Raw genomic sequence first — 27,645 nt, 5'->3', positions numbered from 1 at the left:
CCTCTGGAGAATTCTTTTACAGAAAGAGCAAAACACATGAGGGGAATAACAGATGTTTGAATCTATTAGACCTATCATGTCATCTGTTTAACTGGTAGCTCCCTACTAGCCAAACTAGAATGTTCTGTCTGTTCTTTCCATAACCTTTTCTGAATGAGCCTGGTTAAAGCTAGAGAACTGGCTTTGCTTTCCTGTCTAACTAGAACATTGTACAGTAACACAAATACTGTGGGGTTGAACTCAGTGAAAAGAAGATACCCAAAAGTTGAAATCAAAGTAAGATAATCATGATAAGAATCAAATCTTCCAGTCTGTTCACAGAAGCACAAACAGTCTTTTGACAGCCACTGGAGACCTAAAGAACATCTTCCTTCTCAAAATCAAATTCTGGAAAGGGGGAGTGGGAAAAGACAGTATGCTTGCATTGGTGCCAAGAAAAACTGGCATGGAAAAAAGCACAAATAATCATAATTTGTCTTTGAGCCTCAATACACATCAACATAAATAATTTACTTACTTATGAAAAGAACAGGAATTCTTGGAGAAACTCTATATGGATATAGCAGTCATGTTGAGTCTCTCAAGCTACTAAGCATTAGATAGGACCAAATTAAGTGAAAATTTCTCACACCTCAGGATGCAATGCATCCTCTTGCAGCTTCCTAAAATATTCACCAGATAACACCTTATGGTCATATTTTAGTGTGGAATTTCAAAAGCAACTTCCAAGAGGCAGAGCATTTGAATACATTTATTTTCCATGCCTATCACTTTTTTCAAATACAGCTATTTGTGAAAAAAAAATCTGATTTAGTTGCAGCTCATGGGTAAGTTTCTTTGCTAAGAATATAGTGACAGTTTTTAAGAGGTCTAGAAAAAAATAGGTTTGTTCATATGGAAAATCTTCTGGTATCCCTGCCTTTCGGCATACTCTCTACAGAAAAGCTGCTGGCAAATTGGTTAGCTGATTACTGTTGAAAGTCTCTCATGTTTTTACTCTTTAACCTTTTGAAGTTAAGTCTGTTTCTCAACTATCATTCATTAAATCTTCTATTATAAAGTGAAATGCTTCAGTTGCACAAACAAAACAAAAACAGAGCAACTTCTATCAGCTACTGGCAGGGGTATGGAGGATGGGAGTCCCCTTAAACCTTTTTTTTAACATATGTAGGTACCTTGTTTGTTAGATCAATCAAATGTGTTGTGTGCAAACCAGAAGAGGCACAAAGACATGCACAATATCATGTGTCAGCTTCATTGTTCTCAAATAGCACAGATGCTAAAAACTGCACATAAAATGCCCAGAATAAAAAGGAGGGGTGAAATGAAAACAGAAAAGCAAAGCTACATTTGAGAAATGTATTGGGAGTATCTGGACACTGTCTAAATGTGTACTCATGGAGATCCTCTCAGACATTTTTATTCTCTTTTTTATTTTTTGGAATTAAATGTTCCCTTGTTTTTCTTCTCTTCAGCAATAAAAATCCTGCCCCATTCCCTCATTATTGTCCTTCACCCTGTCTCATTCAAGCACCACTCCTAAAGGAGGCCTTGGGACAGGAAGTTATTAACTTTAGTGTACAAGCTTGATAACCTTTTTGAATTTATATCTATCCTCTGCATACTACACAAAGCTGAACTTTTCACCCAGAACGTTTAAGTGAAGCCCTTTAACACCAGAAAGCAAAAACAACTGAAGTGAGAAAAGGTACAACAGAGTCAGCAGGACCAACAATAACACATTCTGCCACCCCATACCTTCCTGCATTTAACACAAACAAGCAGTATGTCACTTCTTTGAATCCAGAAGACTTACTATAAATAGCTGTTGAAAACCAAAAGGGGTGTATGGGCTACTACAACACAAACCCTTCAGAAATACAGTAAAGCTTAAAATTAAAGCACCCTTTCCCTAAATGATCTACTCCAGGAGCTGATACCAATATGCATGTAAGGAAGGGCCTTGCTTGCAGTATCACAGTGAATGCAAGCACTGTTTGCAGAGCTCCAAAAAAAGGGTTCAAAATGCAGTTACACTGCTGGTGGGCAAAGAGCATAGAGCAGGATAATTTAAAACTCGTGCTTTTTCCTTCCCCCTTGCAGGAGGCATGCCTGTCACTGCGCAGCTGTGCTGCCGGCGTCATCACTCCCTCTGTCTCCCGTCCTGCTAATTAAAAGGTTGATCACAGAACAATGCTCTTCTCATTAATTTCAGCATTCCGATTGGACAGGATCCCCGTTTGCTCCTCCTGATCTTTTCCACGCGGTTGAAGTTAATGTGACAGGAGTCTGAAGATAGATTACCTGCTGCCATATTGCCCATCGCCTCCAATCAGGAGCTATCTGTGTAAACTGATTGTTCTAATTTGCTCTCATTATTTTTACAATATCAGGAGAAAATAACGCACACCGCTCACTGTCAAAGCCATGAAAATCAGTCATTAGTTAAACCAAGACACTGAGTGGCTTTATTAGGACACTGCAGCTTATTGATGTGTAGCTCCAATAGAGTGCCTTTTTCTTTGCAAACACAGAAACAAAGATGCTTCAGCGGAAAGGCAATATTTATTAGACTAATTCCATGAGCAACATAAAGCTTGCTAGCATGACACAGTTAATTGGCATCTTGATGTGTACAGCAGATTAGAAACAATGTCAATGTTTCAGTTTAAGCACTAAGACAAATCTGGAGGCAAGGTAATTCGACTTTCCTGATGTCACTCAACTACTCCTTTGAAAACTGTACTGCAATACTATTCCCCCCCCCCCCAAAAAAAAACACCTTACACCTCTGCTACACAACATATCACATTAAGCAGTATCCCAGGACCTAGGATGCATTAATAATATTCTGTATTCCCGGGAGGTGTTCCCAAGGTCAGGCATTTTGCTTGGAATGCCTAGGAGTCTGCAGATTCTCTGAAGGTCAAAGACTGTATAAGCTTTGCTTGATCAATAAGAGAGCAAGTTCAACTTCTGCAGAGTGCAGGGTGCTACCTGATGCCTCAACAATATGTGGAAACAGATGTACTCAGAGGTTATGGGAAACTAAAGTTGTTCTGCAGCAAACTGCTGTGATGCTATGGCCTGACACACTAGTGTTCTGCACCATGACTCCTCCTAGATCTATGGTCAAATTATTAAAATATAGCAGCAAAACTGGAATTCTTATATGCCAAGTACATCAATCCCCGAAACAGTCTTATTCTCACTGTGACAGACAAGGCATGAAAAACAGATTCTACACAAATATCTAAATTCAATTAGCTCATTGTAGAGGCCTGGGTGGAACAGTGGGGAATGAACATTACTGAGCCAAACAAGTTGAATCCAATGCGGGAAATTCAAACCCAACTTTATACCAGCTACAAGCAACAAAGAAAAGAGACAAGAGGATTCCAGAAAAAAATTTACATCTTCCAGTCACGTATTACTCAGTTGGGACACAGACTCTGCCATTTTAATGCTTGTACTAGAAAACAACAAACCTGTGTCATCAACAGTTATTCATGAATTCTAAGAAACAAGAAAAGAATCTTATCACTGATTTTTTGTTATTGTCTTTAACTTGTTTTTTTAGGACTCCATTTTCCCTGGGGAATTTTTTAACTTTCTGGGTAAACCAGAACTGTGCTGCTCTATGCACTGTTTGGCCCCTCCCCTTCTAATGGACTCCTCTTTGGCAAGGCCTTGCCAGTTTTACTCCTCAGAATTCGTGCATGGAAAACACTGCACCATGCCACAGTCGGAGAAACGTGCTGATGGCACAAATTACAAGCCCCCAGCCGAATGCTCCAGCCCCCACTATTCGGGCAGATTTATGTGGGCTCTTGCCGACGTTATTACAAGTCAGAGTTTATTGGGAAATTGTTACATTATGCGGAGTGTCTAACAAATTGCTTATGCTGCTATAATTGGATTACAACAGCCGCTTGCTCCCACCGGTAAGATTAGGCAAGTAGGACTCCTGCCGATCTCTGAGCGTTAGCAGTAATTTTATTTGCCTTGCCTCTCTCTTTCCTAACAACATGCCTCTCTCCCTGCCAGCTGTCTGCTGAAAAGGCACAGGCTTGTTCCTTGGCCCTAACAATGCAATTACAGCCCTGCAGATCGCACTGTTTGTGCATTAACTACAGAGCCAAAACGAGGCGAATTGATCGTTTGACTTTTGGAGCGGTCACGTGATACCTGTGTGTGTGGGTGATCCAGCATGCATCAGTGGGCAATGCTGCAATGCATGCCTGATGAGGAACTTGACTCATTATTACCCCTCCTAGGGACAAAGACACCAGAGTCTCTCCATGCTTACCCAGAAAAATTTCTGAATTGCCTCATTCTTAACTACTAAGGTCAGAAGAAGCTTTCACTTTCAACATTGTACAGTCAGATAACTGGGTCAGGTGATGCTCTTGTAATGTACTGGGCTGCTGTCCAAAAAGGTCACTCAAATGTGCTGCAATCAGAAATTAGCTTGAATGTGCTACAGTCAGGAATGGCATGCCTACAAGTAATGGTTAGGCCTTGGAAAGTCTGATCAGTTTTACTGTTTCCGTCTGCAAATCAGGCCAGGTAGGAAGCCTATGATGCATGCTTAAGATAAGCGGAAGCATGAAGTATAGGCACCATTCAGGCAAAGCTTTCTGACTGTTGTTTATTTATTTATTTCATTCGATTTATATCCTGTCCTACCCTACCGAAGCGGGCTCAGGGCGGCTCACAACACAAAAATTCTAACAATAAAATTAAGAATTAAAATACATTAATAATTTACACAATAAAAATAAAACAACAATTCATCGATGTGCTATCCCATAGTCTTCCTTAGAAGTATTCAGATGCCAGTCAGTTGTATGCCAACCGGAAGAGGACTGTCTTACAGGCCCTGCGGAATTGCCCAAGGTTCCGCAGGGCCCTCACCTCTTCTGGCAGCTGGTTCCACCAGCAAGGGGCTGTGATCGAAAAAGCCCTGTCCCTAGTTGACTTCAGATGGGCCTCCTTTGGCCCGGAGATTGTAAGAAGATTTTGAGAACCTGATCTCAGCACTTTCTGGGGAACATATGGGGAGAGACAGTCCCTAAGGTAGGCAGGTCCTAGGCCATATAGGACTTTAAAGGTAATGACCAGCACCTTGTACCCAACTCAGTATATTATGGGCAGCCAGTGCAGTCTCCGAAGCCCCGGCTGAATGTGCTCCCATCATCTATTGTTGATATTCTGAAGCACTGAAAGTGAAGGTAGGGCAAGATTATCACCTTTATTCAAGCAAGAAACATTTGCTTCAGCTGAATTATGTGCATGTCTAAAATTTCAGCCTAGAAAATGTTATCAAAATATTTTAGAACCCTAGTAACATGCATTTCCACAATCACTCAATGAAGCATATTATTGTTATTCTTTCTGGAAATGGGAAAACACCAAGCTAACAATTTGTCTGAGATTATTCCAGAGTTGAGTCCTGAATTAAATCCAACTCTTCAAGGTCAATCTTCTGCCCACAAAACCAGTGTATGTCACCACTGAAATATGCAATGAATGGACCAACAGCAAGTACAGTCAACAGCAAACATGCATACTGATTGCCAACAGTACTCAAGAAGGTCCCTGTTTTCACAGAAGTATACTAGAGCCACGAACAGGTCTTCCATTTAATAACATGGTAGAACCCTCAAACTTAACTGTGTAGGATTTAATCTATTACATTAAAATGAACAAGGCTAAAAAAACAGAGAGAGGAAATCTTCAATACAACACCCTAGGAAGGTTTTTTTGAGTCACATGCAACTAGCATGACACTAGATGATTCCACTGTATTGGTTGATTACAAAACGTATGTATGTACAGCAGATGCTTGTTAAATTTTCATAGAATAGACTATATACATGTAGGAAAAAATGTTATATGTGAACTGGATGAGAGGCACAGAGACATGGAAGCCCACCTGCCCTGTTTGCTGTCCCTCAGGGTAAAAGTGGGGGGGAAACATAATGCTGGACTAGATGAAGCATGGTCCTACTTATGTTACTGAAGGGTCAGGGGTGAGGGAAGGGAACACACTGAATCCCTAAAACCTGGTTTCCATTCCCAGTCTGGAAAACTTCAGCATGCCCATCTTTTCCATTTGTTATTTCAGTACACACATCAGTTAATGTAATGAGTAGCTTTATATTGGTAGAGCATTTAAGACGTCCTTGGATGAAAGCTGACTGTTGGGCACAGGATTTGATTTAACAGTTTGTGGGGCTTCCAGAGATTGTAAGGAAAACACCCCATATGACCTTATTTAATTCATGATGAATACAACATGTAAACCAGCTTCCAAGATGGAAGGGGGTAAAAATAAAGGAGAATGGTATACAATGTGTGCGTCTGGGAGACTAAGATGCCTGTTAACATGTAGTTTAACACTCAAAAGAAACTCTGAACAGCTGAAATACCTTATAAATAGCTCAGACCCAGAGGAAGTGCAAACGTCTGCATTGTGAATTGTAGATCTTAATTACAGACAATGGCTGGTACAGCAAGTACCACAGGAAAAAAAACAGTGAAACAGTTGCACTGTTCATGGCTGGCAATAACTCTTCAGGAAAATATTTACTATCAATCAGTTATGAGAAAAGGGACTCCATGCTCATAAAACAGCACGTTGCTTCTCATACCAGTACCATTTTGATTCAGCATAATCTGAATTTAAACGGCTTGTTTCCTGCGGATATAATTTTGGAAATAAATAAAACAAGTCTTCTATCAAAAACTGGAGAATGTGGGAAGGGGGAAAGAAAGGGGGAGGACTTGCACATTCTTCCTTCAATCCCTCTGACAAGTGGGTGGAAGGGGCAGGGGCAGCAGAACGGAGTGCAAAAATGTAAAATATTCCAAAATAGGGCATCAGACTCTCTAACTGTAGCCACTGTAAAAAAGCCTAACACTGAGCATTTTAATTATGCTTTATGCAGGCAGAACACTATGAATATTAACTAAATCTCACACCACTTCTTCATTATTTAATGCCTTTTACTTCCATTTAACAGACATGCACTTTCCCTCAAAGATACTTTACTTATTGCCTATTCAGGAGGAGGGGATGGGTAAGAGACTGCAATCTAACACTGTAGTTCATAAACCAATTCTGAGAAGAGTGCATTACCACCATGAAAGGGAATGCAACCATTCCTGGATGGAAGGCATAGCTGTTTTTTCATCCATTGTTACAAAGGTAGCATGAACTTGGGCAAACTATAGACCCTAGCTGATTCAGTCTGAAGGAGCTGTAAACAATGTCACTGGATATAGAAAGATCACAAGACATTAGTGGTCCTTATGTGCAAGGAAAGTTTGCCTGGAACTGCACTGGAAGAGACAGACAATAAATTTATACGCAACAGCCTTTAAAAGTCAAGGGCCTGGAGGTTCAAAGTTTGAGCACAATGTGTCTTAAACTGTTCAGGCTTGGGCCTCCTTTCTAAATGCTCCTCTCCACCTTCTCAGGCTGAGTCATCAGTTCACAGTAAAACATGCAGAGATCCTTCCATCCAGCTAGGGGAATGAGGTGGTGTGGTTATACTGTTGGACTAAGATCTGGGAGACGCAGGATCAAATCCCCACTTTCACATAAGCTTGTGGGTGAGCTTAAGCGAGTCACACATTCTCAGCCTAAGCTATTTCACAGGGTTGACATGAGGATAAAATGAAGGAGCGAACAAAGTAAGCCATTTTAGGTACCCATTGGGGAGAAAGGCAGAATATACATGAAGTAAATAAACAAAACAGAATATGAAGCCTGCTTGTGTACTTTGGACCAACTAAGGCTTAACAAAGGGAACAAAACAAGACAACTTTTGACCCATGTCCTTCAACCACTTTCAAGGAAACGTCACTGGAATAAGAAGGCAATTCTTTCCAAATTAGGTTGTGATGGGAAGTGGGGAGGGCTGCCACCCCACAAATCAAAAATAGGAGGTCACCCAGCCTTGACTGAGGAAGACAGCTTCTACTTACCTCAGGATGCTACCTCTCCTGGATCTCTGCACATCTTTCCAGGACTTATGAGCCACCCTCACATGGGAGATCCCACAGTTCAAAAGGAATTGCATTACCAACACATTGTCCTCCTAGTCTGTTAAGTCACCACAATCACCAATACCTAGGTTGGAGAAACTAACTTACAAAAGAATGGAACAGGAGTTAATATGCTCTTAATATGCTTTGGTGTAGCAGAGTCAGTTTGTTGTAGTGATTAAGTGTGTGGACTCTTATCTGGGAAAACGGCATTTGATTCCCCACTCTTCCACTTGCACCTGCTGGAATGGCCTTGGGTCAGCCATAGATTTCACAGGAGTTGTCCTTGAAAGGGCAGCTGCTGTAAAAGCTCTCCCAGCTCCACCTACCTCACTGGATGTCTGTTGCGCGGGGGCGGGGGGGGGGACAGTAGAGGAGATTGTGACCGCTCTGAGACTCTGAGATTCAGAGTATAGGGCAGGATATAAATCCAGTATCTTCTTCATCATCAAAATCAGTATTTGGTTATCCTTGACATGTAGCACAAGTTGCTGGGAAATATTTTATCTAAGACGTTTCATGACTACTTTGAGAGGTCACCCACTTAGAATAGCTACAACAAGAGCATTGGGACCAGATGGAACATTCTTCAACAGTCAGACCAAGCTTCTTGCTAATTAATTCAAACTGATAGTGAAGTACGCTTAAGTGATTGCACTTTAAGAGGGTAGCCTTCAAAGCCAACAATTCCTCTGTAAAAGACAGATAAGTCCCAAGATCCCATACTATAAAATTCATTGTCATTTCTTAGTTGTCCAAGAATCACAAGAAACATCATGCTGGCTCAGATCCTTGTGCTACTTGAATGCAGAACCTTGCAACAGACAGTGTTGCTGGGAAGCTGGAAGATTTCTGGTCAATGTAAGCTAATTGTTAGAGACCAGCTCAGACTCTTTTTGTGGCTTTTACCAGTTCTTTCACCAGAACTGGCAGATTCTTACCAGCCATATAACTATTGTATTCTTATCTGAATCTCAACAAAATCTTTCTGCAGCAATGAATGGCACACAACTGTACTGTTTCTGGAAATCTATTTCATTGGGTGAGTTTTGCATTTCCATTTTTGCAAAAGGCACAGAGATGCTTACTAGAAGGGCTTCTTCAATACAACAGTGTGGGCCAGAAGATCTTGAAGGCTTAATTTACACACAAAAATTTTTACACAGCAGGATGCATTTCACCTGTGAATTATCTTTCTATGTATATATTCATGGCTGCTATCCTGGTAGTAATTGTGCAATGTGATTTACTTTCAAGTACATGACAGAGAAAGTAAATTCTTATGTCAAAGCAGAAAGCTTTTGAATCACTGACACAGTTGGGCTATATTCACCATCTAGGGAAATATGTATGTCCTATATAAAGCACTGCATCCACACACTCACACACACAGAACCCCCCCCCCCCCCAAACCTATAAATATGCAAAATGTGCCCAGGAATAAACACCCTGGAGGAGCAGGGCTTGGAAGGAACATGTCTTTTATCTGAGACCAGGATTCATTACCTAATTTTTGTCTCTGGCTTTCTTCTCATTGATGTTTGTCAAGATCCCAGGGGAAATTAAGAGAGTTCTAATTTTTGTGGGCAACCATTTTGAGGGCACACCTTTAATTAAAGGTGCTACAAACTACTTTTAGTCAGTTCATCTCCCTCATGTTTTCCTGCCAGCTACATGCAAGTTCTGGTCAAACCAATGAGCTCTGAATAGAACAAAAGCTTAACTCTGGAGCGGCTACATACTGGGAAAGTTCTGCCAAACCATTTTATAAACTCAGGGTGAAAAATGCAAACCAATAGCTCTAATGGGTTTCCAAAGAAGGGGGCAATTAAGAGATCTCCCCCCCCCCCATTTGTATAGCATGAACAGCATGAAACAGCATGAAATCAGATTTGTGATGCTCAGAAAGAACAGCACAAGGAGTACCACTTAAACTACAAAGTGGCATTTAAACATCAGGCTACATTCAGAAGGCCTCCCCCATCTGTCATAGTCTGCTATCAATGTTTCTCAAAGACATCCAGAGACTTCCATTTCCCTCTGCCCAGAGTTAAGAATCCAAATTCTGACTATTTATGCAAACACCTTAGCTGTTCCCACCAAATCCCTATAACACAATGAAATGGAGACTGACTCTTTCCGCAGTTCTATTGGAGTTGGCCCACCACTTCTACTTTACATACCAGTAAGCAATGCCTAGCTGCAACCTGGAAGCTGCAATGAATCCTCAACCTGTGCTGCACTCTTGAAGGAACACACAGCGGATACAGCTTTACTTAAGTTTGGCCCTTTGTTACAACCCCGTAGACGTATTAGCCTGGATTTTGCCACATGGCAATATAATTTTAGAGAGAGCTTTCTTCATTTTGGGGTTAGCAGGCTTCCTGCAGAAGCCCATTAGTATTTTGCCCAGGCTGATCATACCCTGACACCAGTCATAAATGGAGTATCAGTATACACACTCATTCTGTGCAACAGGCATTTTAAGTTAGGGAGAACTCTCCACAGTACTGTTGACTATTCACAGTGCATATAACACTTTTTGCTGAAGTTTAGCCTAAGAAAGATGGCATAGAAATTATGCCTATTATAGAGTTAGTGTGCACTCTATGGATAATGAAGATTTCAGGGAAGCTGTGTCAAGTGAGATAGTTAGCCATTTTGGGGGGAGTGGGAAGAGGATGAGAGAGAAATAAGTGCCAGCTGGTTTTGCTAACAGATGGTTACATACACTGATCTGTCCTGCAGGGCTACCCTGAACTTCCTTCCAATGGAAACATGAAGCTTAAGCAAGGCTAAACATGTTCCTTTTATACACACAGCACCATGGCTGGAATGTTTTCCAGTCATTCACAATCCTCAGCTATGGTTCTTATTTTATAGAGTTATATTTAGGTGCAGGGAAAGTGAAGACAAGATGCGCATTTCCCTGAGAATGCCTCATTTGATGCAGCTATGTAAAAAGGAACATACCCAATTTTCTATCCCTTGGGAAGTGCTCTGTTTTCAAATCAGAAGCTTCTTCAGCATCATCTCTTCCTCCTCCTCATGAGTTAACAAAGCCTCAGTACTGCACTGAAATTCTTCTCCAATACATACTCCAGACACTGACCAGCAGAGGGGGCATGAGAGTATCACAGAGGCATGCTAGCACTAGCATAGCACAAGCCAGGGCCTGGAACGCAGGGTGTGACAATTCAACAACTTTGCCTTAGGAGAAGAAGTAGGCTGCTGGCTCAGCAGCCTAAATCACCATTTTAGTGTTTGGTTTCTGTTTAAAGCAAGGATGCGCAATGGGCGCATCTGAAAAATATAACAGCACTTGGAAGGCCACAGCGATATTTTTGCACATTTACATGGTCATTACTAGGCCACATTCTTAGCAGACATGAGGCATTTATTCTATTCAATGGGCCTACAAGATATGATATTTGAAAACCAAATTTGGGCTTTTTAACTTGCTGCTTTTCAACACATTACCCCCAGAAATTCAAAATGCACTTTGGAAACAGGAGAGGAATCTTCAGGAAAAGTAGGAACCTGTGGGAATAACAGAAAAACTCCAGGTCACAGAATTAAGGTGTTTATGCTACGGCTTTCTTTAGGTTTACTTGAATTTGTCCATAACAATACCGTGTTTCCCAGAAAATAAGACCTACCCAAAAAATAAGCCCTAAGAGGATTTCTATGCATTTGTTAATATAAGCCCTACCCTGATAATAAGACCTAGTGATGGGCTTATTTTTGGGGAAACACGGAACTTAGAAGCAGTCGGTGGCAAACCACCCGTTTCCGCCTCTTGCCAGCAAACTCCTCCCTACGGGGTCGCCATAAATCGGCTGCACCTTCCACTTCCAAGTTGTCTTGGTTCCTTATTGGCGAGAAGAAGGCGCAAAAGCGCTACATAAAAAGCTTGCAAGCTTAACCCCTCCCCCTCACCTGCTTCCGCCAGAAACCCCCGGGCTGCAGAAAGCGCTCCCAGAAGCCCTCCACCAGTCCAGGCTTGCATGGGGGCAGGACCGGTTCGCACGAGCTCAGCTCCTGGTCTTTCAGCCAACGATGCCGGAGCTCACGCAGATGCTGCAGCCGGAGCTTTTCGTCAGGCGTATAGCCCAGCACTGCTCTCGGCGGCCCCCACTCCAGCTCCAACCCCTGCGACATCTTCTCAGCCCTCCACACTCCCCTCTCTTAGCCTTGTTCACCAGCCGGAAACGCAACCTTCTCCGGGCTAGGACAATGCTGAGGAGACCGGAACCGACGGCCCCGTGGAGTCATAGGCCGAGACCTTAGAGGTAAGGGGAAAAGACAAGAAACAACCTACCTCTAATTACTTCCTGCTCCTGAATCTTGAATCAGCAATGTGTACATTATTATTTTTGGGTTGCTGCTTTGGTCGCATTTTGTAGATTGTTGTATTATACGGTACTTAATAAAAATAAGACATCCCCTGAAAATAAGCCCTAGTGTGTCTTCTTGAGAAAAAATAAATATAAGACAGTGTCTTATTTTCGGCGAAACACGGTACCTCTACATGCAAGACAGAACACAGTGCAAACAGGCTAAGTTGTAAATTTACTTACTTTGGCCACGCAGTTTTCAGTCTTCATAGCAGTGCTTCCTAAGCATACTGCTTCTTGGTTTAAGCAAAGTCTGGCACAGCTGTTGTATGTCTGGAAGGAGAAAAAAGAGTGGCTGTGGATAACGAAACACTGTTTGCACAAATGTATTTCTACATACTTAGTCCACCAAACTGCATTAATGTACCACAGCTAAAAAACAAACACACCTGAAAATAGTTGCATAGCCATACAGAGATGTTGTGCATGATGTGCTTCTCACTCTCCCCCCAATCCCCTTTGAAGTGATTTTTATTCTTTAATCAAGAGCTTCATATTTGAAGCACCACAATAAACTGGAGAAAGAAAGGGAAATGGCACCAACAGAGAGACAAAGCCTAAATGTAAAAACAAAACTGGAAGAATTTGAGGATATCTGAGAAACCCCAATTAAATTACTCTGTAACAGAGATTTTTGATGCAAAGAAGCATGTTTTACTACCTTTGTTCTTGACACCTAAATACAGTGGGGACATGGCACCCCAACCACCAAAGTACTGTGCCCCAGTATCTAAAGTGCCACTTTGTTACAGAAATAATGGCAATATACGACAATGTGTTTTGTATTGTGGTTGATTGTTACTTATGATTTTTAGAAAGCATTAGAAACTAGTTTTTACATAAAACCAATTTCTGCACCAAATTTCTTGTTAATTATGCATATAGTGAAATTAAGTGAAAGTAGAGCTGTCAACCAATTAAAGAAATCTGACTTTCTGTCAATTAACTGATTAAATCAATATCTGAATGCTTTGGAAGAGAAAAGTATTCTTTTTTTACATTAAGACTGCATATGCTGCAACATGTACCATTTTATAAGACTGTGAGAGAATGAGGGGAAACAACTCCCCTAAGGTGGCTGGTTGGCTATCACTTTTTTCTGTTATTTATTATTCTATTTATTATTTAAATCTGTTGCCAAATCAATCAGGGTCACCTTTTTAACTCATATAAAGATTTTAAAATCAATCAACTAAACATTGCAGCCCTAACTGAAAGAATTCAATAGTCTAAACTGACATAATACAGCGATACCTTCCCCATTCCCTTTGTGGTTCTCATAAAATTCAGGCACACAGCTTCCACAGGACAAGCAGAAGTTTAAACTCCAATTCCACAAAATAAGGACTTCTGGTTCTAAATCACAAGTATGAACTGGCCAAGCATCTCATCCCTAGATAACCAAGAGAGGCCATTTCTAGGCCATGGGAAGCACTGCTTGATATGGCAGCCAGATTCTGTGCCACAGGCAGATAGCTTTGCGTTGGAATGCTTTAATCCTGTTTTATACTGCATATAAAGAATGCAAGCATAAACCAGTTTGTTGAAAACTACCCTTTTGGTGAAAGCTGGCAGTAATTCTGAACAAGTTTTCAATTTTCACACTGCTGCTAGGGTAAAACATTTTAAGGAGTTTAATTTTTACAGTGGCTTCAATGACACAGGATTATCTAACAAAGTAATGGCTAATCAATAGAGGGTTTAGTTGTCAGGTGAAACATATAACACACTAAAAGGGATTGATTGCTAGGCTCCTCCTTATTTACTGGAAGGTATATATTTAAAATGACACAAACTTGTTACCAAGGTGCATTCCTTTAACCTTGCAAAAGCTGTTTGAGACGAGCATTAAGCAGCCTATAGCAACAAGCACACTAATGGAAAAAATATCTACAAACCTACAGCTAGCTCAAATCATGTCAAGAGCAAGAATATAATAAGAGTAACTGAGAGATGCAAAGCTGCATCCATCCCCAGACAAACATTTAAACAACCTGCATACTGGTATGCTGCTGACAAAAACAAAGCAACTAAAAAGTGTCTGTATCACTATTCAAAATTACACAATTGGTGAAAATTTATATAATGTGTGGTTACAACTAGGGGATTTGTTTTGGTCAGTTTTTGCTCATTTCAGAATATTTTTGCAGAGGAACAAAACAAAGGGAGACAGGGTATAAGAAATACATATAAGAACAGAACGCTTATGCAGCACAGAATGATTTACTCTGACCTGAATGTTGAGGAAACTATTAATATACTTTAACTAGAAACTGCTTCATACCTCATTTTTAATTTTTTAAACTATCAGAAACAGGTTCTTTCGGGACACATTTTTTAAAGCACCATCCAGATTCCATAATTTCATATAAATTATTAATAGTTTTGCCTAGATTTGACCTACAAGCTTTATACGGCTCTCTTTACACATCAGTTTTTAAGATGAAATCTAAAATGATAGTATACATACAACAAATAGGCATTTGAAAATATGCATCACACAAGCATACTTGGAGGGCTAGGATTAGCTTAGCTGCAGCTCCTGAGTAACAAACCCAACATGGTACAATGTGCAAAAAATGGCAATGTGGTGGGCCTAATGGTTAGAAAGGAGAACCCTAGCTTTCCATCTAAATCAGTGGATCATTCTCTCAGCAGCTCTATGGACTTTAAACGGAAAGCAATTTCTTTGGCAATTTGTCTGGAGCATCCCTGTCTCTGAGCCAAATACCACTTTTTAATAGGTGCAGCAACCTAAGTATTCAATAACATTTCCCCCCACCCATCAATAATTACATGATTTATCAGAGAAAGATAACATTGTAATAAAAACACAACAAAAATACAGTAATACAACCTTCAAGTCATTTCCAGAGACAAGATTATTAAACTCTTTTTTTTCATTGTTCAAACAAGGGCTTTTGTAGCAAAGCGCCAATTGCTGAACCATAAGAAAATAGTTATTAGGCTCTGAAGAATTCAGCAGAAGTGGAAAGTTATATAAACAAATCACTCCTGCAGATTCAGAGAGATCGCTTTCATCTCATTTATGTGGTCTTAGGAGACCTCCATTAATTACCCTTAAGGTCTTTCACACAGACTACTTTAAAAAGGCAATTTATTTATTTATTTCCAGTGAGGTGCTTCTTCTGAAAGTATTAAATAATGCCTGCAAATTTAAAAGCGTTTTTATAAATAGGTAATTAAAAAAGGAAGATGAGAATTAAGTCAAGCTGCAAAACATTACCCAGAATCCACTGCGATTATTATTTCTATATTTAAGGCTAAATTTCTAGGCTCCATAACTCAGAATCCATGTGGGGAGGGGAAAAGATCTCTGCAGGAAGTTGGAAAGACAAAATATAGGCTAGCCAAGCCAAAACTGAGAACGTTTACAGAAATGTCCCTGAAGCTCAGTTTGTCATATTGCAATTACACCTTGCCTACTGTGGAGCCAGAGTCCCTAATTTTGCCACTAGAGGGAAGAATTGTCTCAACACATGGCAATGGTAGTGAGGGAATGGGTTTTCCTGAGCAATTTCCATAACAATGCTCCCTTGGCTGTATGTACCTTCTAATTACTCAGTACAATTAAAATGACTAACCTAAAAAACAAACTGAGGGGGGGATACTCAGCCCATTTTGAGGCTTCATTATCTTAAGATTTTGTTCTTGTTTCTTATTCATCAAAACAAGAAAAAGGGGCAACTCCAGTCTCTCTCCCAAGTTGTTCAGCAAAGCAACACTGACAAAAGCAAAGAGAATTGAATTGCCTGTAAAACAAAAACTGAAACAACTAAAAAACAAAAACAAAAACCCAAAGAAACCCCAAAACAAAAGAGAAATGTCGTGGTATTTAGCCATCTGGTAGCTGCTTGAAAACAAATTGTCCTCTAAAGAGCAGAGATACAGTATGTTTTCTCTCAGTTCACTGGCTTATGAATCTGACTTTTTTAAAAAGTAGAAAAGCTACTGTGTGTGGCAGCAGCACACTTTTACTTCAGTGCCTCATCATTTAAATGTCACCCTAGCCATTTGGGCTACTGCGCCCTTGCTACAGGGACTTATCTGAAAGCACCTACTTAAGATGCTTTGGATTTTCTTGTTCCCAATGACAGCTTGCCTTGCAACTGCCAACATTCAGAGACTTAAATCCTTCATTTTATAAGGCTAGTTATTAAAAGGGAAGTTGGCAGCCAAGTCAGTCATTTTTCTTCCCATTAACAATTGGTGACATTTCTCCAGCAGTGCACAAGGTGTTGAAAACCTGGCAGCTGTTACCTCCTGGGATGGAGCTTTTTTTTTTTATCCTCCCCTTGACAGTTTAACTCAATGGGTCAGCACCTTTAAAGACTGCAAAGTATCACTGAAGTGGATGGCCGGACTTGAATTACTATACGCTCCCCAATCAATGTAAACCCTCACCGCAGGTGAAGCGCTCCATCTATGGAGGTGCATGGGGGAGGAAAATGTAATGCCCTAAGCCAGATGGGTTTCATCTTGTGCTTTTTTTTTTTCTTTTTTTAAAGAAAGGAACAAGCTAACAAGGGGACAGCTACTTTGTTAGCTTCTTGGCCTCTCTCATGGCTCTGAAGCCCCAGGGTTCCAGCCACACACAAGAGAAAAGAATTCAGCATACACATAAACACTTAAAGAAATATAACTAGGGAGAAGGCAACATGCTGTTTTCAAAGAGTTGAGAGTCCTGTTCAGAGCTTTATTTATCACTACCCATGTTCACTGGGCTGTAAGTGGACATGGAAACAAAAGGTCAGGAGAATACACAATGCTTGCAATTTACTCCATTACAGAGGGATGTAGAACTGCAGTGCATCTGACAGACCTGATTAGCATTAAAGCATTAAAAAAAACAGTGGGGTTTTATGCTGTGTGACACCTCTGCTGAGCAGTCATTTTCTGCACATCCAGTGTTCAGGGTATCATAAGATCTTCGGTATAAAACGAAAGAAGTTTCAAAGAATTGTAATGCTTAACAGGAAACCACCCCTCAAAAAAAATTATATTTGAGATATTTACGTTAATTTATACTGAGTCTGTTTTTCTTAATAATAAATACTGATACAAAATTACAATTTTGGCTCTGACTCTTCCTCCACCCTCTAACAGATATTCTTCCACCGTACAGTGATGTGAAATGGAAGTGATACTTCTTTGTACCTTCTCTAGTAGTATTTTCTTTTTTTCCTGTAGTTGTTGAAGAAATTTAATTAATACAATTGAATTAATTAATACACAAATGACCACAAGAGTCCACAAACAGAAGCATCTTTCATTCTGCATCTTCCTCATAGCCTGCAGACACCTACAAGCATCCTTTGGTTGGGACCCTGCACCCCCTCCTAAAACAGAGATACCCCTTGTAAGACCTCTAAAATCTCTACACATTTCAGCATTAGAAGAGGAAAGAGGAGGAAGAGACAGTTCTATTCTGGGGGTGGGGGTAGAGATGGCAATGGCTGACTCTGTTTAATTCCATGTGAAGGCATTACAGAGAGGCATGATCAACAGCACATGTCACTGCAATCCTGTCATCAGCACTTCCCCACATGGCATCCTTTGACAGGATTTCCTCTTCACAGAGCCTCCTCCCTACCCCATGGAACAAGCCTTGACAGAAAAAAAGCACATAATTATTGCTCCATTTAAGCAAATGGAGTAGGTTTCTTTAAACAACCCGCATTGTGCCAATCTTTTAAAAAAGACAGTAGAGTAATCAAGTTCAGGGCAGCCCCGGACAGATGCCCTGTGACCTATGCCTGCTGACCCTTGCTATTCATCACTTTCCTCTGGAGTATAAGGCAAGCTCCTGGTGAGTGACCATCACAATAGACAGCTACAAGCCAACAATAATATGGCTCCTACAGAAAGTTGGGCAGGGTGGGGGGGGGGGAGCCCAGATGGCATTGCAATAAATTTACAAATCTTCATTCATGGCTCTGTATAACACACCAAAAAGCCAAAGGCTCAAAGATCCCTGGGGAGCTTCCCCCTCATTGCTTTCTAAAGGCCAACTCTCTCTCAAGGCTACTAAGCTCCAGTTCTTCAGAAATGGAGACGAAGCCCTTAAAATTACAAATGCCTGACCTAATCAACCTACCATTCGGGTTCAATGCTAAATGATGGGGTCTGAAAACTAATTCTTGTCTTTTGGCAAGGTTTTTGAATTTAAAATGGAAACACACAGGTTAAAAAGGCACTGAAACATTTCAAATCTCTTTGAAAAAGGCTGCACACATGCACAGAACAGGTCTTAAACCAGGAGCCGGATTCAATAATTCACACATTTATTTTTAAAATGAATCAGATTAGTCCCATGTGTGACCTGCTGGTCCATCTGTATTTGCTGGACTTAATGGGCACTCTTCTCACACTATCTTCAGCTTGAAGTATGAGAGAGATAAATTTAGTTTAATTTTCAACAGATCAAGCTATCCATTTTCCAAATGAACCATCTGGATCAGCCTATTAAAATTAATTTATAACTTAGCACTGAGAAAATTCGTTTGTTAGCTTAAACATAGTTGCCAAAAACTTTGTCCCTTTATCATGATTTTCTCAGACTTCACTCAAACCCACAAGCTGCCCCCTCCAATTTTTATCCCAAACCTTTCCTCATAGAATACCCTGCTTACAGGATAATATTTGCTCCTCTAAGCTACACATAGATTTAAATCAATTTATCTACTAATATCTTCAATGCAAGATCAGTGGAAAGTGGTCAAAAATAAAGGCCACCATATGGTACATCCACGCTGGAAAATGTGTCTCTAGTAGAAAAAGGTGTGTACTTTGCAATGCATAATAATTAGGGTTGTGCAGCTGCCATGTGTACACAAATAAGGCGGATGATACCTACAGTGGTTCCCTGGCCCATGCTCCTATAGTTTGAATATACTGTGCTGTTCTTCACAGAATAGAATCACAGTGTTGGAAGGGGCCATACAGGCCATCTAGTCCAACCCCCTGCTCAATGCAGCATCAGCCTAGAGCATCCTTGGCAAGTGTTTGTCCAGCCACTGCTTAAAGACTGCCAGACTCCACAAGTTACCTTTTTTTTCTGACATGGCAACAATATGTAAGAAAAAACAATGCTGAACTGGCCCATGGTATACTTTTAATAAAATGCTGAAAATCAGTTATACAATATTTGTAAGTACTGGTGGGTCATCATGACAGCTGATCTATCATATATGGATTACCTGGAAAAGACAGCAAACCAGTTTCTTCATATTTAGCAAGAAGGCCAAACTTGGTATTCTCATAAAAGATGAAGAAGTTGCCAGCCAAAAATAAAGTAGTTGAATGCAACAGAATGGTTTTTATTTAACTTTTTAGATTTTCATTTTCTACTTAACAATATAAGCAATCAAAAACAAAGAAACCCATAATTACTATAATTGTCTATCCTCCTCCCTCTCTCTCCCACCCCATTTTGTTCCTTCTTCACGTAACTAGTAAACTAACAAAATTGTTATAACATCAGTGTAAACAGACTGTATTACTTCTGTTTGGTTTTTCCCAATTCAGAGGTTTTTCTTCCCCAAAAGTAATTACAAGCCATCAATGCTCCATAAAACAATTCTCTTTTTGTTTTCCTTGTCATGTCCTCACTTGCTGCAACAGTTTGTTAACAATTATAAGATCCCAAACTTGACTGTGAAGTGAGTTCTAGGCTAAGAAATGCAGGCTGGCAAAAGCCTTCAAGGTAAACTTTGAATTTTTAAACAAAGTAAAATACCTATAAAGGGGCCAGCCCCCTTTTTTATCCACACTAATTTTGGATTCACAAATTTTTTCCCCTCTTGAGAATGAAGCAGAATATACTTTCAACCTATTAAATGCAAGGAAAAGTGACTACTTTCCTCAAAAGAGTAGCACATTGGCTTCTCTGTGGTAATGTCTCCTAAGCTACTACCTTATGGAATAACAACCTGTAGGATTTGCTTTTGCAAAGAGCCAGCAAAACCTCACCTTTACCTTTGCCACGCTGTCCCTGAAACTGTCTGAAACTTTGCTTGGTGTCAGTTCAAGCCTACTATTCCTCCAATGTTGTTTAGCGTCCATATGCACCTCCTCGTCCAACTGGTGCAGAGTTTCAGGCTGGGATGTCACCATTACATTGGTCCAGCATTGTGTGTGTGGGAGTATGAGGGCATTGCCTCTACAGGAGAGCCAAGTAGGGACGTATGTAGGGCATTTTTGGTAGAAAACCCCCAGCAGGAATTCATTTGCATATTACATTACATTGGTTACAGCCAGTTTACAGTGCATTAGCCAGACACCACCCCAGTAAATGGCGGAGGGTTTGGAGATTGTGGTGGGATGGCTAGAACAGAGCTGGCTGAGACTGAACTAAGATGGAGGTTCTGTGGTTGGATGGGGAGCAATCAAGATTGGGATACCAACTTCCTACTCTTGATGGTGTGCCCCTAACATTGGTACTACTGTTCAGAGTTTGGGTGTGGTCCTGGACGTCTCATATCAATGAAGGCCCAGATCACAAACACTGCCAGACTGGCATTTTTTCAGCTATGCCAGGTCAGGCAACTAGCTCCCTTTCTTTTTCAAGTTACCTAGCCACAGTAATCCATGCAATGGACAACTCCAGATTGAACTACTGTAACTCACTCTATGCAGGGCTACCATTGAGACTGACCTGGAAACTGGAGCTGGTCCAGAATGTAGTAGCACAGGTCCTTACTGGAACACCATGGACAGAACATATTCAACCAGTGCTGCACCAGCTCCAGGTGGAGTACCAGATCAGATTCATGGTTCTGGTATTAACCTTTAAAGTGGGGGTGTCAAACACGCAGCCAAGAGGGCCAAATTAGGCACCCAGAGATCTCCTATCAGGCCCCTGAGCAATAGGGTGTCATCTGTTTCCTTCTTTCTCCCTCTCTCTTGATTCCTTCTGCATCACAGCTTGCTTTGCCAGGCATGCTCGATCGCACAGGAGCTACAGAGAAAAGCCTCTATTTTCTCCATTGACTGAGGCCCCTCCCTTGGGGAGGAAGGGGGGGGGACAGCTTGCTTTGCCAGGCTCTCTCAATTGCACAACAGAGCTACTGAGTCTTGCCTCTCTTCCTCCTATTGGCTGAGGCTCCTCCCCTTCCTGGTCCCCTGGGGAAGGAAGGAAAGAGTCAGAGCTTCCTTTGCCCAGTTTCCTGGATTGCGCAGGAGAGGTACAAAGAAAGCACCTTTAAGACCAATGAGTGCTAATGTTTTAAGCATGTTTTATTTCAACTTTTTAAAATCTTTAATTGTGTTTGTCTGTGTTCTTTTGTTTATAAAGTTTGTATCTCCACTACTTGGCATTACATTTTATGATGCTCATGGCTCGGCCCGACAAGGTCACATTTATGTCAGATCTGACCCTCATAACAAATGAGTTCAACACTCTTGCTTTAAAGCCCTAAACGAGGGGTGTCAAGCTCCTTTGTTATGAGATCTAACATAATAAGAGGCCGGGCCATGTGTGTACTAGGGGTGTGCACTCGGTTTAGCCGAACCTAATAAACCTTCGAATCACCCGATTCGGAAGTATACGGCACCGTATACTTCTGAATCCAATCTTCAGCCATAATATGGGAGCCATATACGGCTCCCTGCATACGGAACTCCATGGAAAAGGTGGGAAAGGAGCTTCTGCAGCCTCAGGGGAGCTGCTTGCCTCCTTTCCCGCCTATGGAAGCCTTTTCCCACCTCTCCCATAGCCTCCCTGGGATCAGGGAGGAAGGGGGAAGGGGAGAGGAGCCCCAGCAGCCAATCCAAAGCATGCATTTGCAAAATGCATTGCAAATGCATGCTTTGCAGGGCTGTTGAGTAGCTGATGGCTGGGCTAATCCCCCAGCCATTAGCAACATTGTTGTCCTTTTCTTACTTGGGTATCCAAGTATACAGTGTTCTCTGGCCAATCACAGAGCAGTGGTATTTTTTGAAACTGCTCTGTGTAGGGCCAGAGAACCTTTTAAAGGAGTCTGCCTTGCTGGACTCCATTCCATTGCTGCTGTGTTGGTGTGAGAGAGCAATTGTGCTGCACTGGCCCTGGGCCTCAGCTGCTGCTGCTCTCTCTCCTGACCTGCCTGGAGAAGAGAAGACATCTAAGGTAAGACAGTCTTGGGGTTCTAGTTTTTATTTTAGTTAGTAAAAGCACTTTTTAAGAGTCCGAGTCCCTTTACTTATCCAGATTTGGGTGGGTGAGTACTGGGTAGCTTATTTGGGGTTAGGGGGTTCTGCTGGGGGTCGGGGTTTTTTGCCAATTTGCCCATATCTTACTTTAGTGAGAGGACTTTTAAAAGTGCAGTGTCCTTTTACTTTTTCTGATTTGGGTGGCCTGGATCTCCTGGGGTTACGGTGAAGGTTTTTTTGGGGGGAGGGGCTGGTAAAGTTCCTGTATTGTTAAAAGTCACATTTTTTACTGTTTCAAAAGGATTCTGTGTTTGATTTATTGCTGCTGTGTTGTGCTGCTGTTGTTCCTTTTCTCTTCTGGTTCTTGGGGGCGGGGAGACTGTTTGGCCTAATTTTCATTGTTTAAAAGGTCACTTTTTAAACAGTTGAGCTTGTTGGTCTTTTCTCAATGACCTGTTTGGATGTATTCTCTGTTGTTGCTGGTTTTGCATCCTGTCGTCCCTTTTCCTGGTTCTGGTTTGGGGGCTGCAGGGTTAAAAGTTAAGTTTCTTTCTGTCACGTTTTGGTTTTTTTAATTACCTCTGGTTGGTATGGGGGTTGGTGTGTGGGCTGTGTGTGCGCCACGAAGAGTCCCGAGATGATACTCATCGAGCAGCTCTTCAGCCTCTCTGGGAGCGGTAGGACCCTGAGAGCGAAGACGATGGTGAGGGACTATCTTCCGGAGCCCAACAAGTTGCAGGAAATGTTTCCTTTGGACTACTGGGTCACGAAGGAGGGGGTCTGGCTGGCCCTCTCCTCCGTGACCAAGGCGTTTCTCTCATACCCACTGATGAGAGTGCAGAGTGAGTGCATCTTTTTACAAATGGGCGACATTGTCTGCCCACATCGCAATCGCCTGCAACCCTGGACAGTTGAGCAGTTGGTCTTCCTGAAGGTCATCTTGCCTCTGTTCGGCTCCCCAAACATAGACTTTGAGAGTGAATGAAGTGAGCACCTACTTGTGCCTGCATCCTCTCTTGGCCCGTGCTTGGAAGGTGGTTATAAAACGCTCTCCCATTAAACATAGATTAGAGTCCAAAGACAGCCCAAAAACTCACTCACAAATTGATTGGCAGTGCACCCCCCCACCCATCATCCATCCCCAAACCAAAAGTGAATGCTGGTTTAAAATCCGCAAAGCGATCCAAATTTCCCCAGTCCCCATCCACACATGCCTAATAATACTGAAAGGGCCATTGCAGCCCCCAACTGTAACCGACAGCACCCACAGGCCCAGCCAGGATAACCCAGGGTTTTTTTCCAGGAGCAGGAGGAAGAAAGAGGGAGGTGCCAGTGATGTTGACAGCCAGCCAGCAGCCATACCAATGCTGAGGTCCCTCTAATAGGACAGTGATAGCTGGTGGGTTGCTGCTGAGCTGAAAGAGAAGGAATGGTTCTCTTCCTCTCACACAACCTGAGGCCCTCCCAGTGATCGTCCTCATTTGGGGTGCAACTCTGGCTCGCCTCCTCGTGGTGCACCCTGGGTAACACAAAAGAGCCTGGACCAGCCAACCATCCATCACTCAAGGTAAGTCTAAATGTTTCTTGCTTTGTGTCAGATACAGAATGATGTGGAGCTAGGTGTGGTCCACCGCTTCTCTTGTTTGAGAGTTGTGTTGTTTGGGGCAGGGCTGGAGTGCTGGCATCTGTAGATTGCGTGTTCTGTGGCAGGGAAGCTGGCATCTGGGTGAGAGGCTCAGAACCAGCATGCTTGTTGTGCTTGGCCAGCTCTCCCCATGTTGTTTGGGGCAGGGCTGGAGAGCTGGCACCTGGGTTTGCTGCAGCCAGATTGTGTTTTGTGTGGCAGTGACATTGGCAACTGGGTTTATATTGGCTCCAGGCCAGCAGTGTTCATAGAGTAGATAGATGGATGTAGTGCATTTGGGTCCTATAGAGATTCTCTGGTGTGAAGTTAGGTTTGGCTTTGGGTGCCCCCTGGAACAATTTTTTTTTTTGCCTTGTGGGTTTTGTGTGGGACAGTGCCCTGAAGCTGCACAGCAATTTGGGGGGCTCTCCTCAAAACTCCCTGCTCCCCAAAGCCACTTTTCCAACGACAGTTACAGTGGGGGAAGTGGCTCTAATTGGTTTTTTCTCACCATTGGGAACAGTGTTCCTTTTGGGGTGCCCACAGATGGGTGCAGTCCTTTTGGGCCAGGGGGATTGCATGCGGGGGAGTCCCGTGAAGCAGCCCTGCAGTTTTGGGGTCTCTCCCTCAAACCCCCCTCTGGCCAGAGCCACTTTCCCCACAGCAATTATAGTGGAGGAAGTGGCTAATTGGGCTTTCCCCAGCATTGGTGGCAATGGGCCTTGGGGAGCCCAAAGACAGGGACTCCCTGGCCCAATCTTTTTGGGACTTGGGGGTTTTGTATGGGAGAGTCCCCTGCAGTTTTGGGGGCTCTCCCTCAAACCCCCTGTCCCCCAGTAGCCTCTGATTATGCCCTATGTTGCCATTGATTTCAATAGCCCATAGGGTATAATGGGACCCCCTGATCCAGTCTTTTTGGGCCCTGGGGGTTTGTAGGGGAGAGTCCCCTGCAAATTTGTGGGCTCTCCCTCAAACCCCCTCCCCTCCAGGCGGCTTCCAATATACCCTATTTTGCCATTGATTTCAATGGCCATAGAGTATAATGGGGCCGTATATTCGGAAATAGCCACGCATCTACCATATATGCTATTCCAAGTACCGGTATTCGGAAATATATGGTATTCCAAATTTTTTGGTCCCGTATATTTCCGAATCTGATTTTTTCTGATTTTTTTTTTTGCATACCCCTAGTGTGTACCTATTTAAGATTAGGTAGTAGAGATATAAACTTTATAAAGGACACAAACACAATTTTTTAAAAAAACTTAAAGCATGCTTAAAACATTAGCACTCATTGGTCTTAAAGGTGCTTTCTTTGTATTTCTCCTGTGGGATCCAGGGAACTGGGCAAAGGAAGCTCTGGTTCTTTCCCTCCCTCCCCAGGAGACCAGGAGGGGGGAGCCTCAGCCAATAGAAGGAAGAGAGGCTTGGCTCAGTAGCTCTGCTATGCGATTGAGACATCTGACAAAGCAAGCTCTGCCTCCCCACCTTTCTCTCCAAGGCAGAAGCCTCAACCAATGGAGAAAACAGAGCCTTTGCTCCATAGCTCCTGCGTGATTGAGCAAACCTTACAAAACAAGCTGTTATGAGGAAGGAAGCAAGAGAGAAGAAGGAAGCAGATGACAACCAGTTGCTTGGGGGCCTGATAGGAGCCCTCCAGGAACCTGATTCGGCTCCTGGGTCACATGTTTGACACCCCTACCCTAAACAGTCTGGGATCTATATATCTTTGGGACTGCCTCTTCTGGTATACACCCCCTCCCCTGACCAAAGAGCATTACACTCTGCAGAGAAGAACTGAGAGATGTCTGGCTGTTCTCTCTGCCAAATGACATCTGTGCCCTGTGGTACGTAATACAGCTCTGCAAGGCCTGTAAGGCAGAGAAGTTCAGGCAGGCTTTTGGTTGAGGACTGCATCAGGTTCCACCTTGCTTCTTTTTCCTTCTCTGTTTCCTGCCTCCCCTGTAAGGCAGCAGTTTTTAGCGTCATCTGGAAGTTTTAACTGTGTATTATGTTATTGTTTTAAACTATTTTATTAATTTATGGATGTGTTTTACTGCTGTTCACTGCCATAAGCCTTGTGTACACAGGGGAGGGCAGTTCAAAAATCCAATTTATAAACAAATAAGGATAAAACAGGTTGCAAAAGACATACAAGTCCATGTTGTGCATAAGAAAAAACTATAGCAGCCAGGTAATGCAGGCATAGAAAAGAACCATATCATTCACCTGACCCATAGTGCTTCTCTTTACAGACTGCAGCAAGATGCATGTACAGAGATGCAACTCCCACGTTGTTATCAAAAAGTATCAGTGAACCCTAAGGGACCTTCTAAACGGTGCTACTTACTGTTAAAGTGCACAAACTTGTTCAGCAAAAAACAATGGTGCAACTACTGTTTTATATGGTTTATGTTTTTCTAATTTCCCAGGTACGTCAGAAGATTCCTTCTCCGGTGGTCCATGGTAGTGGGACAGTCCTAAACTGCTGGGAGTAGGCTCCTCCTCCGGAACAGGGTCGTTGATCGCTTGATCCGGCCTGGGGGAGGGGCCGCTCCCTTAGGAACTCCTCAGTCCAAACGGCCCTGTTGAGAGAACAGGACGTGTTCGCTGTGCTTGGAGAGCACATTGATCAAAGTGACGGAGTTTTTTCTCTTTGAAGTCTCTGCTTTCTAATTTTCAGCCGCATCGGCGGCAGGCAGAGCGTTCTTAGCTGTCAGCGTTAAGGTTTCCTTAACAAAGTCGGCTCAAACTGCGGTTGCCGCGGTGAGAGAGGAAGCGAGGTCGCCCCTTTCCTATGCCTGTTGAGGCGGGGGCGGGGTGAGCGGCAGCCTAAAGGTCTGGTCCCAGACAACCAGGGCCCGCTCTCGTTCAGCAGAAGACTTTGGGCGCCCTCCAGTGCTGGTAAGCTGTGAGAGAGAGAGCGGGAAGCTTTTTTGTGAGGCGTATTCTGCCTTCTTTCTTGGGACGGGCTCTGCTGTGAGAAGGACGGCCCACCCGGGGATTTACAGCTGGCCTTTCCCGCCTTCCTGAACGGGGCGAGAAGGCCGTTGTTTTATCAGGCCTCTCCCTTTCAAGCGCGTGTCGCGTGGCCTGGGAGGGGGGGGAGCGGGGTTGTTTTTTCCCGCGCAGTAGAGGCCGCCATTTCAGGCAGTTAGCCTGGTAATGGCAGTTCCCCCTTTTTTCCTTTTGTTCACTTTCGTTTCAGCCTCCTGTGGAGCTGAGATGGCTGATGAAAGGGAACAGGAGACAGGCTCAAACAGCAATTTCTCCATCCCAAAGTATTCTGGATCCACTGAAAAGTATCGTGAGGACTCTGACCCGGATTTATCTGGAGAAAATGCCAAACTAAATTTACTGGCTTAGTTAAAAAAGGAACTTACCAAGGAATTTGCCCCTTCCCAAGGCACTGCTATG

At 42.6% G+C, this 27,645-nt stretch overlaps 1 protein-coding gene across 12 annotated transcripts in view; it reads right to left on the bottom strand.

Moving 5' to 3' along the window:
• BTRC (beta-transducin repeat containing E3 ubiquitin protein ligase) overlaps positions 1-27,645 on the bottom strand; it is a 184,895-nt gene that overhangs the window by 58,050 nt on the left and 99,200 nt on the right. For 8 of the 12 annotated variants that reach the window (XM_060241799.1, XM_060241793.1, XM_060241796.1 and 5 more), the window contains one exon: positions 12,636-12,725. The exons of the other annotated variants lie outside the window; for them this stretch is intronic. In XM_060241799.1, the coding sequence (XP_060097782.1) occupies positions 12,636-12,725 (90 nt within the window). The remainder of the gene's footprint in view (positions 1-12,635; positions 12,726-27,645) is intronic. 12 annotated transcript variants of the gene reach the window in all.

The sequence above is a fragment of the Heteronotia binoei genome, chromosome 6 (genome assembly GCF_032191835.1).
Source record: "Heteronotia binoei isolate CCM8104 ecotype False Entrance Well chromosome 6, APGP_CSIRO_Hbin_v1, whole genome shotgun sequence".
NCBI lineage: Eukaryota > Metazoa > Chordata > Lepidosauria > Squamata > Gekkonidae > Heteronotia > Heteronotia binoei.
The sequence above is the reverse complement of the archived record's forward strand: the minus strand, read 5'-3'. Positions and strand labels throughout refer to the sequence as shown.